Source organism: Nelumbo lutea, chromosome 3 (assembly GCF_056320005.1).
Source record: "Nelumbo lutea isolate HS-2025 chromosome 3, American lotus-T2T, whole genome shotgun sequence".
In the NCBI taxonomy this organism is placed as follows: Eukaryota; Viridiplantae; Streptophyta; class Magnoliopsida; order Proteales; family Nelumbonaceae; genus Nelumbo; species Nelumbo lutea.
Window position 1 is genome coordinate 10,376,898 of NC_142686.1, and position 14,027 is coordinate 10,390,924.

At 41.5% G+C, this 14,027-nt stretch overlaps 1 protein-coding gene across 1 annotated transcript; it reads right to left on the reverse strand.

Annotated features, from left to right (window-relative positions):
- Nucleotides 1–9,721: 9,721 nt before the first annotated feature.
- On the reverse strand, nt 9,722–12,152 carry LOC148862868 (U-box domain-containing protein 19-like). Its single transcript, XM_088980379.1, has one exon. It carries the CDS (start codon nt 12,032–12,034, stop codon nt 9,989–9,991), a length of 2,046 nt encoding a protein of 681 aa, XP_088836505.1. The 5' UTR covers nt 12,035–12,152; the 3' UTR covers nt 9,722–9,988.
- Between the last annotated feature and the right edge of the window lie 1,875 nt (nt 12,153–14,027).

Sequence of the window (14,027 nt, forward strand, 5' to 3'; positions counted from 1 at the left end):
CATTTCCTGTGACTCCGTGAGACCCCCTAAGTGCCGGTTTGGGAGGGCTTTTCGGACAGTTCCAAACTTTCCAATTTCTCTTCAAGCTCTGTTTAGCGAAAATCCCGGAAAGCCAACATGGGTATTTCGAACCCCAAATTCATGGGTGCTCTCCACTAAAGCAGCTCAATTGATGCAATCTGCCTCAAGAGCAGAATCCATCCCAAACAGTGCTCTCAACTAACCTTTTACAATATATTAAAGGCATTATATCCTTTTTTTTTTTCAAATTTCAAATGATTGTATTGCATGTGGTACGATCCTATGAATTATTTTTTAAGAGAAATACACCGCACCTAATGCAGAATTCATGCCCACACCGTTCTAACAGCCTTTCCCAATCTTGCATCGGAAATATCTCCCTATGATCCCTATGAAATAAACCTTATTTATAAGTATGGAAAGATTCTCAATCTTGATCGGTAATATCTCCCTAATGCAGAATTCTTAGCCCAAACAGAGTTTGCCCTGACTAAAGCCAAATTCCCTATAATCTAAGTAGTCTAATCTTGTCGTAGACTTGGCATCAATTCATGGTTAGAATTCATGCTCTTGTATTGTGGGTTAAGAATTCCGAATTGGGCTGATCAGTCATTCTCCCTTTTTGATGTAACCGTTTTTGATCACGTACTAATTTTTTGTTATGTATCAATTTTTTTTGGCTAAGTACCTCGTCATTTGACTTGTTCCTAGGAGAGGATGGTGGAGCTCCCTGGTGGTGAGCTACTTGGTGACAAGCTCCCTGGTGGTGAGCTACCTGGTGACGAGCCCCCTGGTGGTGGGCTGCTTGGTGACGAGCTCCCCACTGGTGGGCTACTTGGTGATGAGCTCCCTGGTGGTGAACTACCTGGTGACGAGCTCCCTGGTGGTGAGCTACTTGGTGACGAGCTCCCTGGTGGTGAGCTACCTGGTGACAAGCTCCCTGGTGGTGAGCTGCTTGGTGACGAGCTCCCTGGTGATGAGCTACTTGGTGACGAGCTCCCTGGTGGTGAGCTACTTGGTGACGAGCTCCCTGGTGGTGAGCTACCTGGTGACAAGCTCCCTGGTGGTGAGCTTCTTGGTGACGAGCTCCCTGGTGATGAGCTACTTGGTGACGAGCTCCCTGGTGGTGAGCTACTTGGTGACGAGCTCCCTGGTGGTGAGCTACTTGGTGACGAGCTCCCTGGTGGTGAACTACTTGGTGACGAGCCCCTGGTGGTGGGCTGCCTGGTGACGAGCTCCCCACTGGTGAGCTACTTGGTGACGAGCTCCCCGCTAGTGAGCTACTTGGTGACGAGCTCCCTGGTGGTGAGCTACCTGGTGACGAGCTCCCTGGTGGTGTGCTACTTGGTGACGAGCTCCCTGGCGGTGAGTTACCTGGTGACGAGCTCCCTGATGGTGAGCTACCTGGGTGGACTCGTCATTTGACATGCTCCTAGGCAGCCTGTAACTTAGGGGATGGTGGAGCTCTCTGGTGTAGCGCAACCCGACTGCCATCTGCATGAGGTGATCTTCTCTCCTTTGTAGGTAGCGGGAGTTGAAGGACCTGCAAGAACTCCATCTTTTCCTCCTCTTTGTAGGCGACGGGAGCTGAGGAACCTGCGAGAACTGAATTAGAGGACCTAGGGGTATTTTCCAGGCGAGGACTCTCCGATGCCTAAGTTAGCACTCTGATTGTAGGGAGCTTGGAGAGAAATGAGGAAGCTAGAGAGCAGGGATTACCTCCATTTTTTCATTCTCTCCCCCTTGTCTTTGGGGGTCAGAGTCCTTATATAGTGGTGTCTTGTCAATCAGGCGTAACAGCCTCTGTCAAGTCAAGCGTAACCGCCTCTGTCTCTCTGCCGCAGCCGTTACTGCAAGAGCTGAGGTGGCGGGTGCAGGCGGTTGCTGCAGAGTATGGCTCTGCCAGTTAAGGGACAGCTCTCAGGACTGGCAGGCACGGCGTCGTCCAACGAGAGACGTGGGTGCAGGTCTCCGGATCTGTCAGGTACGGTTATTAGGCAGGAGATCTTCCAGCGATACGCCGAGCTGCCCCTAAGTGCCAAGCTACCTATGCCAAGCTATTTGTAAGTGCCGAGCTGCCCCTAAGTGGCGAGCTCTTCGTAAGACGCCAGGCTGCTTGTGGCGAGCTGCCTATGCCGAGTTGCCCCTAGCTATACCAAGCTCCCCGAGCTATGCCGAGCTGCTTGTGGCGAGCTCTGCCGAGCTGCCTGTGGTGAGCCATGTTGAGCTGTCTGTAAGTGGCAAATTGTGGAAAGCTCTGCTGAGCTGCCCAAGCTTCCTGAGCTGCCTAGTTGTCAAGAGGCTGCACTTGGTCATGAGGTGCCAGGTGTCACAATTTCACTTGAGGGCCAAATTCGCCCTCATCACTTTTTTTTTCTTAGGGGCAATAATTTACTCCTATCCAATTGAAAGACATGTGTCCATGATTAGGGGTTATGTGTATTGATTATTGAGTAGGGGTGGGAGCCGAGCCAAGTTGAATAATACGAGGCATAAATTGCAACAAATGCAGAAAATACCAAAAATTTGCAGAAAAATAACAGAAAATTACAAAAATTATGTAGAAAAATTGCAAAAGATGCAAAAAAAAGCAAAAAAAAAAAAAACCAGAAATTACAGAAAAATACCAGAAAATTACAAAAGTTACAAAAAATAAAGAAGAATACAAAAAAAAAAAGCATAGAATACCATAAAATTGCAAAAAATATACAGAAAATATAGAAAAATACCAAAAAATTACAGAAAATACAGAAAATACCATTAATTTGATCCTATCCCAAACAAAGCAACAAAATCTGTGCTACTTCTTTACTAAATTAGTAACATCTTGTAAGCCTTTCTTCTAGATATTTTGAGTTACAATCCCAAATTAGATTTAATTTGTGATTAATGGAAACCAAAATAATAGACTTTTGGTTAAAAAAGAGTATAAAAGGAAACCTAAAGTCTCAACATAAAAAGGATCCATCTTGTTAGCGTATTCCATCAGATTTAGGATTGTATCTTTATCTCCTTAATTCTGGGAGATATAGTTCCACTCCAACTAGCTGTACATATTTTTCTTTCCTTGTTGGCTTCCAATTTAGGTTGTCAACCTGTTCTCTAGTTGTATCTTTAGCTCTATTATAAATAGGTTGTAACTTGTTGAATGGAGATCATCAAGAAATATTATTCTCCCATATATCTTCTTTGGTCTTTCGTATCATGGTATCAGAGCTGTGATCCGTGTCTTCTTGCTTCCTCTGCGGTTCTCGTTTCTCTTCTGCAATTTTTTTGATTTGGTCTGAGTTCGGTGGTCTCTTCCGCGTCTTCGTGCTCAACAGTTCTGCAATTTTCTTCTTCCCCGTTCGAACGAAGACAACTAGTGGCAGCAATATCTCCCGCTCCCGGCCATTCACTTTTTCATCTCTCTCATTCTCTCTTTCCAATGAAATAAATCAGACAAGCGGTGATTCCCTCCACTTCGGCCTTTCTCTTCCATTTCATTATTCGTTGTGCTTCTTGATCTCCTTTGCTCTCACTCTTCTTTGCGTGATGCAATCCACCTGCCCAATTCAAGGCAATCCACCTGCGTGATGCTCTCCCCTGCTCTCACTCTGCATCCCCGTGGTTCAACTTAACAGTGGCACTGATACGAGGAAGTCGACGTAATCGTCGATAGAAGGCACAAGCCGTCGAAAACGGGGCTGATTATCTCCTATCCCCTCCAAAACTTTAATTGCATGCTTCCTATCAGAATTCGTAAGAATGATCTTTCTCTGGTTGATGCTTCGTAAAAGAGCTCGTAATTGAGGATCTGGTTTGATCGCTTCATAAGGCAACCTTTCGTGCACAAAACCGTGGTAGTCGTTGGTGTCGATGTCATAGGCTAGAAATCTCAAGCTGGCAAGATAGCTCCCATATGTTTTGAAAAGCTCAATTCGTAGACTGGATGCTTTAACCTCTGCAAATCTGCATTTCTTCACAAGAAATTCTTTGCCGACGTTGACGCTTGAGGTGGGAAGTGTGTGTGTGATCGAGGAGAGTCTCGGGTTTTACAGATACAAGGAAGTTGACAGGACCAACAAGATAAGGGCGGTTGACCTCCATACGACGGTGAAGAGAGTAGTGTAGTAGTCCCCGATTGAAGGCTCGTAGAAATAGCACCCTCTCCGTCTCTTCTGCGTCTAGCCCTCCTGGGAGAGAAGCGCTCCTCGCTGCTTGAATGAAGCATGCAGCCCATGTGAGCAGAACTGAAACTTGTGTTTAAGGTCAGTATTGATAATTTCCCGTGACTTAAAATTCAGCGTTTCTCCTCATGGATTCATCTGAAGCTACTCCACATATTTATCATCCCATCACTGTTATCTTTGATGGCTCAAATTATGATTTATGGTCCCAAGAGATGCACAATTTTCTCAAGGGACGCCTTCTATGGCGGTATGTGACTGGTGAGATGCCCAAACCCAATAAAATTGCTGATGAAACAGAGGATAAATTTGCTGAACGAATAGAAAAATGGGACGAAAAAAAGCATCAAATATTGACTTGGTTTTGCAATACTTGTATTGCAAGTATCAAGTTGGAATTTCGCAGATATGACTCTCTTAAAGAGGTATGGGATTTCTTACAAGCTCGTTATTCTATTTCTGATGATGTGCATCAGTTTCAACTCTATAGGCGTCTTTACAGTATGAAGCAACAACCTGAATAGTCCATTCACAATTATGTCTCTGAATTACAAGTTCTTTGGGATCAGTTGGCACAGTGTGAACCTGAATGGGATAGTACTTCTGTGGCCACTACTTATTCCAAGCTTCGCGATCGTCAATGTGTTCGACATCTTCTGATGACTCTCAAGGATGAGTATGAACCTATTCGTGGTACTCTACTTCATCGTAGCCCATTGCCCTCCCTTGAAGTTGTGATCAAAGATTTGCTCTTTGAAGAAACTTGACTAAAACACTTCGAGATGAGCGATCATTACCATCTACTAATGCTGTTCTTGCTACTCCGGGTATATCTAGTATTTCTTCAACTTCCTCTAAATCCTCAAAACGGAGTTTCTGCAATTACTGCAAGAAGACTGGTCACACTATTTCTGAGTGCTGCCGCCTGCAAGCCAAAAAGGCATCTGGACAGGAGTCCTCATCCATGGGTTCTCAGGCTTCAAGTTCTACTGCCACTGCTGCCACAGAGGATTCTTCTGATAACACCTCTCCAAAATTTTCTCTTTGAGATCTCCAAGCCCTTCACCAGCTCCAACATGCTTTTGGTATGCCTTCTAATTCAGTCTTGTCCGTCACTCCAGGTACTACCTCATCATGGTATTTTGATTCTGCGTGTTGCAATCATATGACATCCAATTCATCATTGTTAATTCCAATCCCAATCTTCTGTTGCACCAATTGTTCATATTGCCGATAGTTCAACCTTAACTATCAAAAGTATAAGAACTATTTCAACACCTCATTTGTCACTACCTAATACTTTTTTGGTACCCCAATTATCTTTAAATCTTATATATGTTGGACAATTATGTGAACTTGGTTTTGACATACATTTATCAAGTCCCGATTGTACTGTGCAGGATCCACGGACAGGGAAGATCATTGGAACATGCTGTAAGGTTGGGAGACTGTTTGAGCTATCATCTCTTCAATTACCATCTCTTGCTGCCGCTGTCACTTCTAGCGCTTGACATTCTCGTATTGGGCACATTTCCACCTCTAGGTTAGGATCTTTAATTTCTAATGGATGTTTGGGGACCTTCGCCTCATAATACCATGGGTGGTTCGCGTTATTTTGTAATTTTCGTTGATGATTTCTCTCAGTATATGTAGGAGATATGGTTCCACTCCATCAGATTTAGGATTATATCTTTATCTCCATAATTCTAGGAGATATAGTTCCACTCCAACTAGCTGTACATATTTTTCTTTCCTTGTTGACTTCCAATTTAGGTTGCCGACCTGTTCTCTAGCTGTATCTTTAGCTCTATTATAAATAGGTTGTAACCTGTTGAATGGAGATCATCAAGAAATATTATTCTTCCATATATCGTGAGTCAAACTACCTAGCCTTGAATAAGCATAAAATCCAAAATAGACCTTGAATCCACAAAAAAAAAAAGAACTTGAAACCTGTGATATGAATATAAAAAATCAGAAAAACAAATTAAAAAGTTCAATAAACTCTGATACAAAATATGCAAGTCAAATAAACCCCCAAAACTTGTATAAATAAATAAAAAATAAAAAGAATACTTGAATTTAGCAGTAGGATAACACTAAATATTAACTTATCTAATATATAAAACAGGTGGAAGGTCAATGGAAGAGCCCCTTCATAAGACATAATAGTCTTTCACTAGTATATATATATATATATATATATATATATATATATATATATATATATATATATATATATATATATATATATATATATATATATATATTAAACGGATAGGGGTGGTCTCCCCTTTCCCCAAATGGCATCCCTTTAATGTATATAACATTTTTTATTGAAAATTCTCCATGAAGAATTTAATATATATATTGCCACTGGTTTTGGGTCGAAGATTCAACTATTTGGTTTGAATGAATGGCTCATTCTAACAACAATAATTACAAGCGAAAAACTTTGGAATCGCTATGGCCACCAATTTTCGAGTTGACTGTTAGACTGTCCAATTCGAACTAACGGTTCGTTCTAATAACAAAAATTATAGGGAAAAATTGAGTGTGTGAGGTCCATCAAGTAGTATCATACGTGCTAATCCATTTGAGTGCGTAACTCATACAACTTGAAAATGGAATCGTTCTGGCCATCGGTTTTTGGGTTAATGGTTCGGCCATCTAGTTCGAATGGATGACCCATTATGACAACAAAAATAAAAAAAATAAAAAATGACAAAAAATCATTGAATAGGTCAATGGGTCGATGGTTCGATCATTCAGGTCAATGGATTGTTGATCGATTCAATGGTTTCTGGCTAGGGACCGGGATTGGGGTAAAACGAAACTTGTTTCCTGGATGGTTCTCAATTAAAAAATAAAAAACAGTGATTCGACCATCCGGTTTGAACGAACAACCCGTTTTGACAATAAACATTACAGGCAAAAAAATTAAGTGTGTGAGGTCCATTAAGCAATACCATACGTGTTATGTCATTCGAGTGTGTGACTCATACATCCCGAAAAACAAAACCATTCTAGCCACCGGTTTTTGGGTCAACAGTTCGACCGTCCGATTCAAACAGATGACTCATCTTGACAACAAAAAAAAAAAAAAAGAAAACGACCAAAAACACTAAACTAGTCAATGGTTCGACTGGGAAATCAATGGATCATTGACTGATTCAACAGTTTTTTGCTAGGTATCGGGATTGGGATAAAACGGAACCAGTTGCCTAGACGGTTCCCAATTAGAAAAAATAAAAAATGGTCAAAACCATTGAACGGGTCAACGGATCAACAGTTTGATTGCTCGGGTCAATGGGTTGTTGATCGATTCAACTGTTTTTGGCCAAGGACTAGGATTGGGGTAAAACGGAACCGGTTGCTTGAACGGTTCCCTGGCCAAAATGTCCATTCGTTCAGATCAATGACAGTTCAAAAGCCATGGTTGTTGTGCTTTTGGATTTTCACTATTCAAAGGTTTCTTCTATTGTTGGCTTTATTTGAGCGATACTCTTTTTTTTTTTCATTTTCTTCTTTTGTTTTTTTTGTCTTTGTGTGTGTGTGTTTATGTGTTTGGTTTTCTTTTTCTTCAAGATCCTCTAAAACGGTTTAGGGTTCACCACCATTTTATTTCTTTCCTTTTGTTTTTTCTTATACAATGTTTTTTTTTTAATTTTCTTATAAAACGGTCTGTTTTGTCTCTTTCTTTGATTGTATGTATGTTTAGCTCTGTCTTAAATTTTCACTCCATTCTCTATACCCTACTAGTGTAGGGGCGTATGGACAAGTAAAAGGTATAGATATAATTGACATTATGCAATCAAACTTAACTCTTATGACTACCTAGGACCACTAGGACAAGGGGAAAAATATCAACCCTGTTAAAATTTCTCTTGAAGTCATTTAAAAAGAAATGCAGAATACCTTATATCATCATCATCATCACAACAACATTATCATCACTTTTTTTTGGTACTAAACATTATCATCATTTAAGATTTATCACATGGAATTGGTTACATGAATCCTGTTTCACCATTTAAGATTCATCACATGGAATTGTTAAATTAAGAATGCCTTTAAGAATTTTGCAAAAAAATTAAAAAAATCTTTATTCCGACGAGTTCAGATCAGCCCCCTACAGTATATCCCGCCCTATATTGGAAACATCTCCTGATGATGATATCGTCATCATTTCTGCCATTATTTACCAATATACGGCGGGGGTGTGCTGTGGGACGTTGTGGGAGGCTGATTTAATCTTAAATCCGACTGCCAAATGCCACAACCCTCCTCCTAGCCGGCGAGGTAAGACAACCACAAACTGGCAGCATTATATCAAGAACGCCCTCTACTTGTGAGTTGGGAGTACTCACCTGTTTTATTTTTTGTTGTAGACAAATTAATAGCTTCTTAACGTATGAAGACCATTTACATTGAATGATATGTCACTCGAAAAATTTGAGCCCAATCACAGGTTGGCATATTAATCCAAAGTTTGATATCTTGGTTTTACAAAATTTCAATGGAAAAAACTGGCCGCTGATATGTAGTTTACAGGGTTAATTTTTGGAGGGGATATGGGTGATTAATCTTCCAGGCTAAACTAAAATATAGTTGTTTTTTTCATGAATAGAAAGCTTGTATTCAGCCTCTACCGATGCATGAAGTAAGAGCCACAATGGGAGCTCAGGAGTGAAGTAGTGAGTTTTATTCTTTTATTCAACACACTTTGGACTCGTTAGGTTTCTTTCGAGAGAAAAAGTCCTAAAACAATATTATATTTATGGGTCGGGATGTATCAGGCACATTAGGTGGGCACAATGAATACGTAATAGCTGTGTAACACAGGTCTCACACGAATTGGCAAAAGCTGAATGCCAATACCAAGACCGAAGTTTGATTTATGTTGTCACTATTCGGAATTGTTCAACTTGATACAGGGTGAGTAATTGCCTGACTTCAATATCTCTGGTATATTAAGAATTCGATGAATTAGAGGTTATATTGAAGGTATGATCATGTTCCTTTTGCATTATCTGAGATAATAGTATCTGTTTCAATTTTGTGAGTATCTAACATACTCCTTTGGATCAATTTAATTTGAAGCAAAATTATTGGATGTTCATTAATTTGTCCAAGGTTATCAAGCTGGGCCAATTATGTGAGAGCTCAGAAGTGAGGGAAACATTTGGTTAAAAAGTAACCACCATTGAATTCATCGATCTGGTGATGATATCTACAGCTTCAGAATAGTACTCCTGCAAATCCTCTTAGGGAAGATACTTGTTAATCTAAATCTGGAGAAACTAATGCCATGAGATGAAAATGGTGAGAATAACATATTATTACTGATTCTCAGGCAAAAGTCCTCACAATAAGTGGCGACATAATAAAATTTTCAGATCCTAAACTTTAGAACAGTAGTACTGAACAGAGGCTTCAGAACTCACTCTTAAGCTAGCTCTTACTGTAAGAGAAGGAATCGTTATTGTTTATTTCACTTCTATAGATAAAAAAAGACCATGGAATACAGATTTTCTTTTTTATTGGGTTTTTACAGTAAAACAATTTTATTGGTATTATTCTTAAAAAAATACAATACATCGTATATTGTATTATATACATTGAGCTTCATAATCAGAAGCCTGGCAAACTTTAGCTCTTCAAAAAACCGAGCTAATATCACAAAATTCAACCTGAAAAAGGAACAAAAAACAAAGCACCCACTATCTTTACACGGGTAGATGCTTCGAAAAGAATACTGTCAAGAACCAAAAAGGAATAACGAGAAAAAAGGAGATCTATTGTACGTGAACGATTCGTTCTTGTCGCACTGCCTGAGTCAATAAACCAGGCGAGCTTGGGTTGTGGAATTCATGGAGGATACCGAGGAGTGAACTGGCCTTCTTACTTGCACGGGAGGTGCCTTCTGTAAGAAGAGAGTACAATGATGGCATGAGCGAAGCGGTCTTCTGTAAAATGGCAACCACCTCTGCGCCACCGTTGATGCATAGGGACAGCAACAATGAAACGCAATGCTCCTTCGCTGCACGAGACGTCGAAGAGCGTAGAATTCCCACGAAAAGAGGTAGAGCAGAGGTGCAGAGAATTGCCATCGTTCCGTCCGGTTTCTCTGCTAGCCTTTCTAGCACCGCTAGAGAATCGGTTATAAGATCAGATCTCTCAGACGATGCCAACAGATCGACCAGCAATGGAGCTGCTCCGGCTGCCAGCACCCTCTGATGGTTCTCCGGAAGGAGAAGAAGCCCATAAATTGCAACCACAGCATTCTTCTTCCCACGGTGTGTTCCAATCCTGATGAGCTCTACCAAGGAAGAAATTGCATTTGGTATTTCTCCGATCAGTTTCCGGTACTCCTCGACTGAGCAAAGGTAAAAGAGTGTAGCAGCAGCAATCTGCCGAGATTCCACCGTTATTCCCTCTCCTAGAACATTGAGAATCAAATCCAATCCACTGCTCTCGACAATCAACATTTTGCTCCTGGAGTGCTTTGAAAGGTTCAACAGGGCTGTCATAGCATTCAGTTGTGTTGATGGATCGGTTGAAGGAAGCAGCTTTAGGAGATATGGGATTGTGCCCGCATCTGCCAAACAAGACCTATTGAATATGTTTGATTTTGCAAGCAACTTGATCTCAAAAGAGGCCTTGTTCTTCTCTTCATCTGTTCCTTCAGCAAGCTTGCCAACTAGAAAATTTGCAAGCATTTTCATGGCTTCCGCGGCCGCTGGGCTTCCCGAAAGATTTGTCCTTGTTATATCACGGTTCCGGTTGCCTGTTTCTGCAACTGGAATCCGGTTGTCAGAATAGAACTGCCGGATAAGCTTTCTGAGAGCCGTGTTGGAGACAAACTCTGTATTTGTTAGCTTCTCCCCTGTTTTGGGACAGGTGCTGTGTCCTGCACTGAGCCACTTTTGAATCGATGAGCGATCGTAGGTCTGCCCGGTTGATACGGTTACAGGATCGGTCATAATCTCAAGAGAGATGGGACATCGGAAATCCTCTGGGTTCAGGCAACTAAGCACCTCCGAGTCGTATCTTGCTTCCAATCTGTTGGTGCTTCTGCTGTCCACAGCATCGAACATCACGGCACGGCAATAGCTCATAAATCCCACCAGACTGCTTAGGAGCAGCACCTCCCTGTCGTATCCATCCGAGCTCTCCAAATCAATCTCCTCGTCCAAGAATTTGATCTCGTCATTGCACTCGTTCCAGCTTCGGATCTGGAGATGGTCCAGAACACGCCTGAGATCATTGGGGTTGGGCGAAACCCCGTTCTCAAATTGATTTAGAATCGAAAGAACACTCCTGGCGGCGAGTTCGTCATCTGGGTCGACATCAAATTTTGCCTTGTGCGCCTGCTTTGCTACTAATTCGACCAATTCCCTCACTTCTATTGGGACGTCTATGGAGTCCAAAGGGAGAACGTCGAGCGCCGTAGCGATGGCTCGGATCAAAATGCGAAACTCGGTCGAGATGCGTTCGCACTTCATCAGAACCCAAAGCCGAACACCTTCACGGGCGCAGTCTTCTAATAAATACCGGAACTTTTGTAAGGCGATATGGAGCTCGGAGAAGCAGAGAACGACTGAATCCGGAAGAGACGATCGACAACGGTCCCAAACTTCTTCAAAGAAGATGAGGAGAAGTCCAATTTGGCGAATTGCTTCTCGCGCATGTCGCTTATGGATCGCGACTACCTTCAACTGGTAATCGTTGATTTCACGAGAGAGACTAATGAGATCACGGAGAAGGGTTACCGGCGAGACGTATTCACAGGGATGAACGGCCGGAAACTTCAAAATCCGGCGATCAGACTGTTGTGTCATTGATTGAAATTGAAGAAGAGACGATCAAAGAATACACGATTGAAAATAGAAACAGAGAGACAAAAATAAAAAGACAGTAAACTTTTGGGATTCTTTCCAAACTGAATGAGTGACGAAAATGGGAATGTGAGTCGATCCATATATATAGCATCGCGCGGATAAGGACGAAAGGGATCAAGGAAATAATATTTAACTACACGTGTCGACTAATCAGGCGTTTGTGATTACTGCGTTGAATCCTACAGATAGATACGCGTTCATGTTGGACACGTGTCCTGAAAATATAAGGATTGAAGAAGTGATTGTGTGATTTCGGAATGAGGATGAGGAAATGGGACCCACGCACGCACCGAGTTGGATACGTGGAAGCGCGACGAAGTGACACCATGCCCTGGGAATGGGGAAGAGTCCCGTGGTGTCGACTGTCGAGACTCGAGAGAAACATAAACTAGAAAATACGAAGCAACAAAGATGGGTCCTGCATATAATTTGATACGTGTGAAATGCCAAGTGTAGCCTTTATTAAACGCAAATAACAAGGCTAAAATTGACAATTTACACAAAAGACTTTCCGTGTTAGATCCTTTTCTCCAATAATCCGTATCTAAAAGCAATATATCTTAGGTATCTTACTGGCAGTTAGTACTTTAATGCTCGGATTTATTTACAAGAAACAATAAATATTTTACCTAAAAAAGGGCGTAAGTTTCGAAAACATTCATGTAGAATAAGATGTTAGGATCAGCCGACCACGGATATATCATATCCATCGATGGCATAAATGTCCAAAATTCGATTCAAACGGTTAGATGTTTGGCACGTTTTGGTGTGGATTGCGGCATTTATACGATATATGAGTTTGGATTATCAATCATCATCATCATCAACTATTATGTGTGGAGTTGGGTCAGGTTGCGTGAATCCTAGGGCTATTTCGCATTCAGTTCTGTTAAGTGACTTATTCATAATTTAATTACTAAATTATTATGGGCCTAAACATCAAGATATGGATATGAGTTTTCCGTTTAGATTGAACTTTTCAAATGAAAATTCGATATGTTGTGGTGTTAAAATTAAAAAGTTGTAGGGAATGGATGTGAATCGGACATAGGGCTGTTAATGGGTCGGGTTAGACCTGATAAATCCGAATTAGAACTAAGCCGATGGATTAGTTTTAAGTCCTAATACAGTGCCTTAATTATTATGATTTAGAACCGGTTCCATTTTAGTCTGGAATTGATTTAGACCAACTCAAATTATATACATATAATATATACATTATATAATGTGGTGATTTGAACATGCACCTCGACAATACATGTGATAACACCATGGCACATCGTCAACTTAGCTTATGAGACCCTAGTAGCATCCAACATCCGACCTAAAGTGGATCCGACTTCTGATTTGGTCACATAATTGTCTCAGCCTATCATCCGATTTGAGCTGTCCGCGACCTGAGAGGCCTCTGCGACTTTAGTGTGTCTTTGACAGCGAACTCCTCATTTGGAGATCCAATCAGCCCCTCATAATGTTTCATAGTACATTCCTGCCATGTATTAGAAACATCTCCTGATGATAATGTTATTATTAGAAGATGTTCTCACATAGTACATCCTGCCATGTATTGAGAATATTATGGGGGGCCGATTTGAATTCCTTCCTTTATCTCCTTAGTAAGGAATGACCAACCCGTAACTTATACAAACATGGGACTACTTGGCATTATTAGAAGCCCAGTTCCCCCACTTTACGGGGAAGTAGATACAAGGCACCCGTGGATTGCAAACAGGCCGCCTAGGTTTGCCCTGTGGATGGCGGACGTGCTACTACTAACCGTCTAAACGTGCCCACTAAGATCGACAACCTACCTCGTCCCTCTTGCCACGTCTAAATCGAGCCCCGAGGCTTATTTAAGAAGGGTAAACAACCACGGTTCATATAGATATAATCGTCACAGCCCACTGACTGGGACACCCGTCGGGCTCTATGC

Bases quoted from the DNA above. Each gene is read 5' to 3' on its own strand.
- LOC148862868 (XM_088980379.1), bottom strand. From the start codon at position 12,034: ATGACACAACAGTCTGATCGCCGGATTTTGAAGTTTCCGGCCGTTCAT.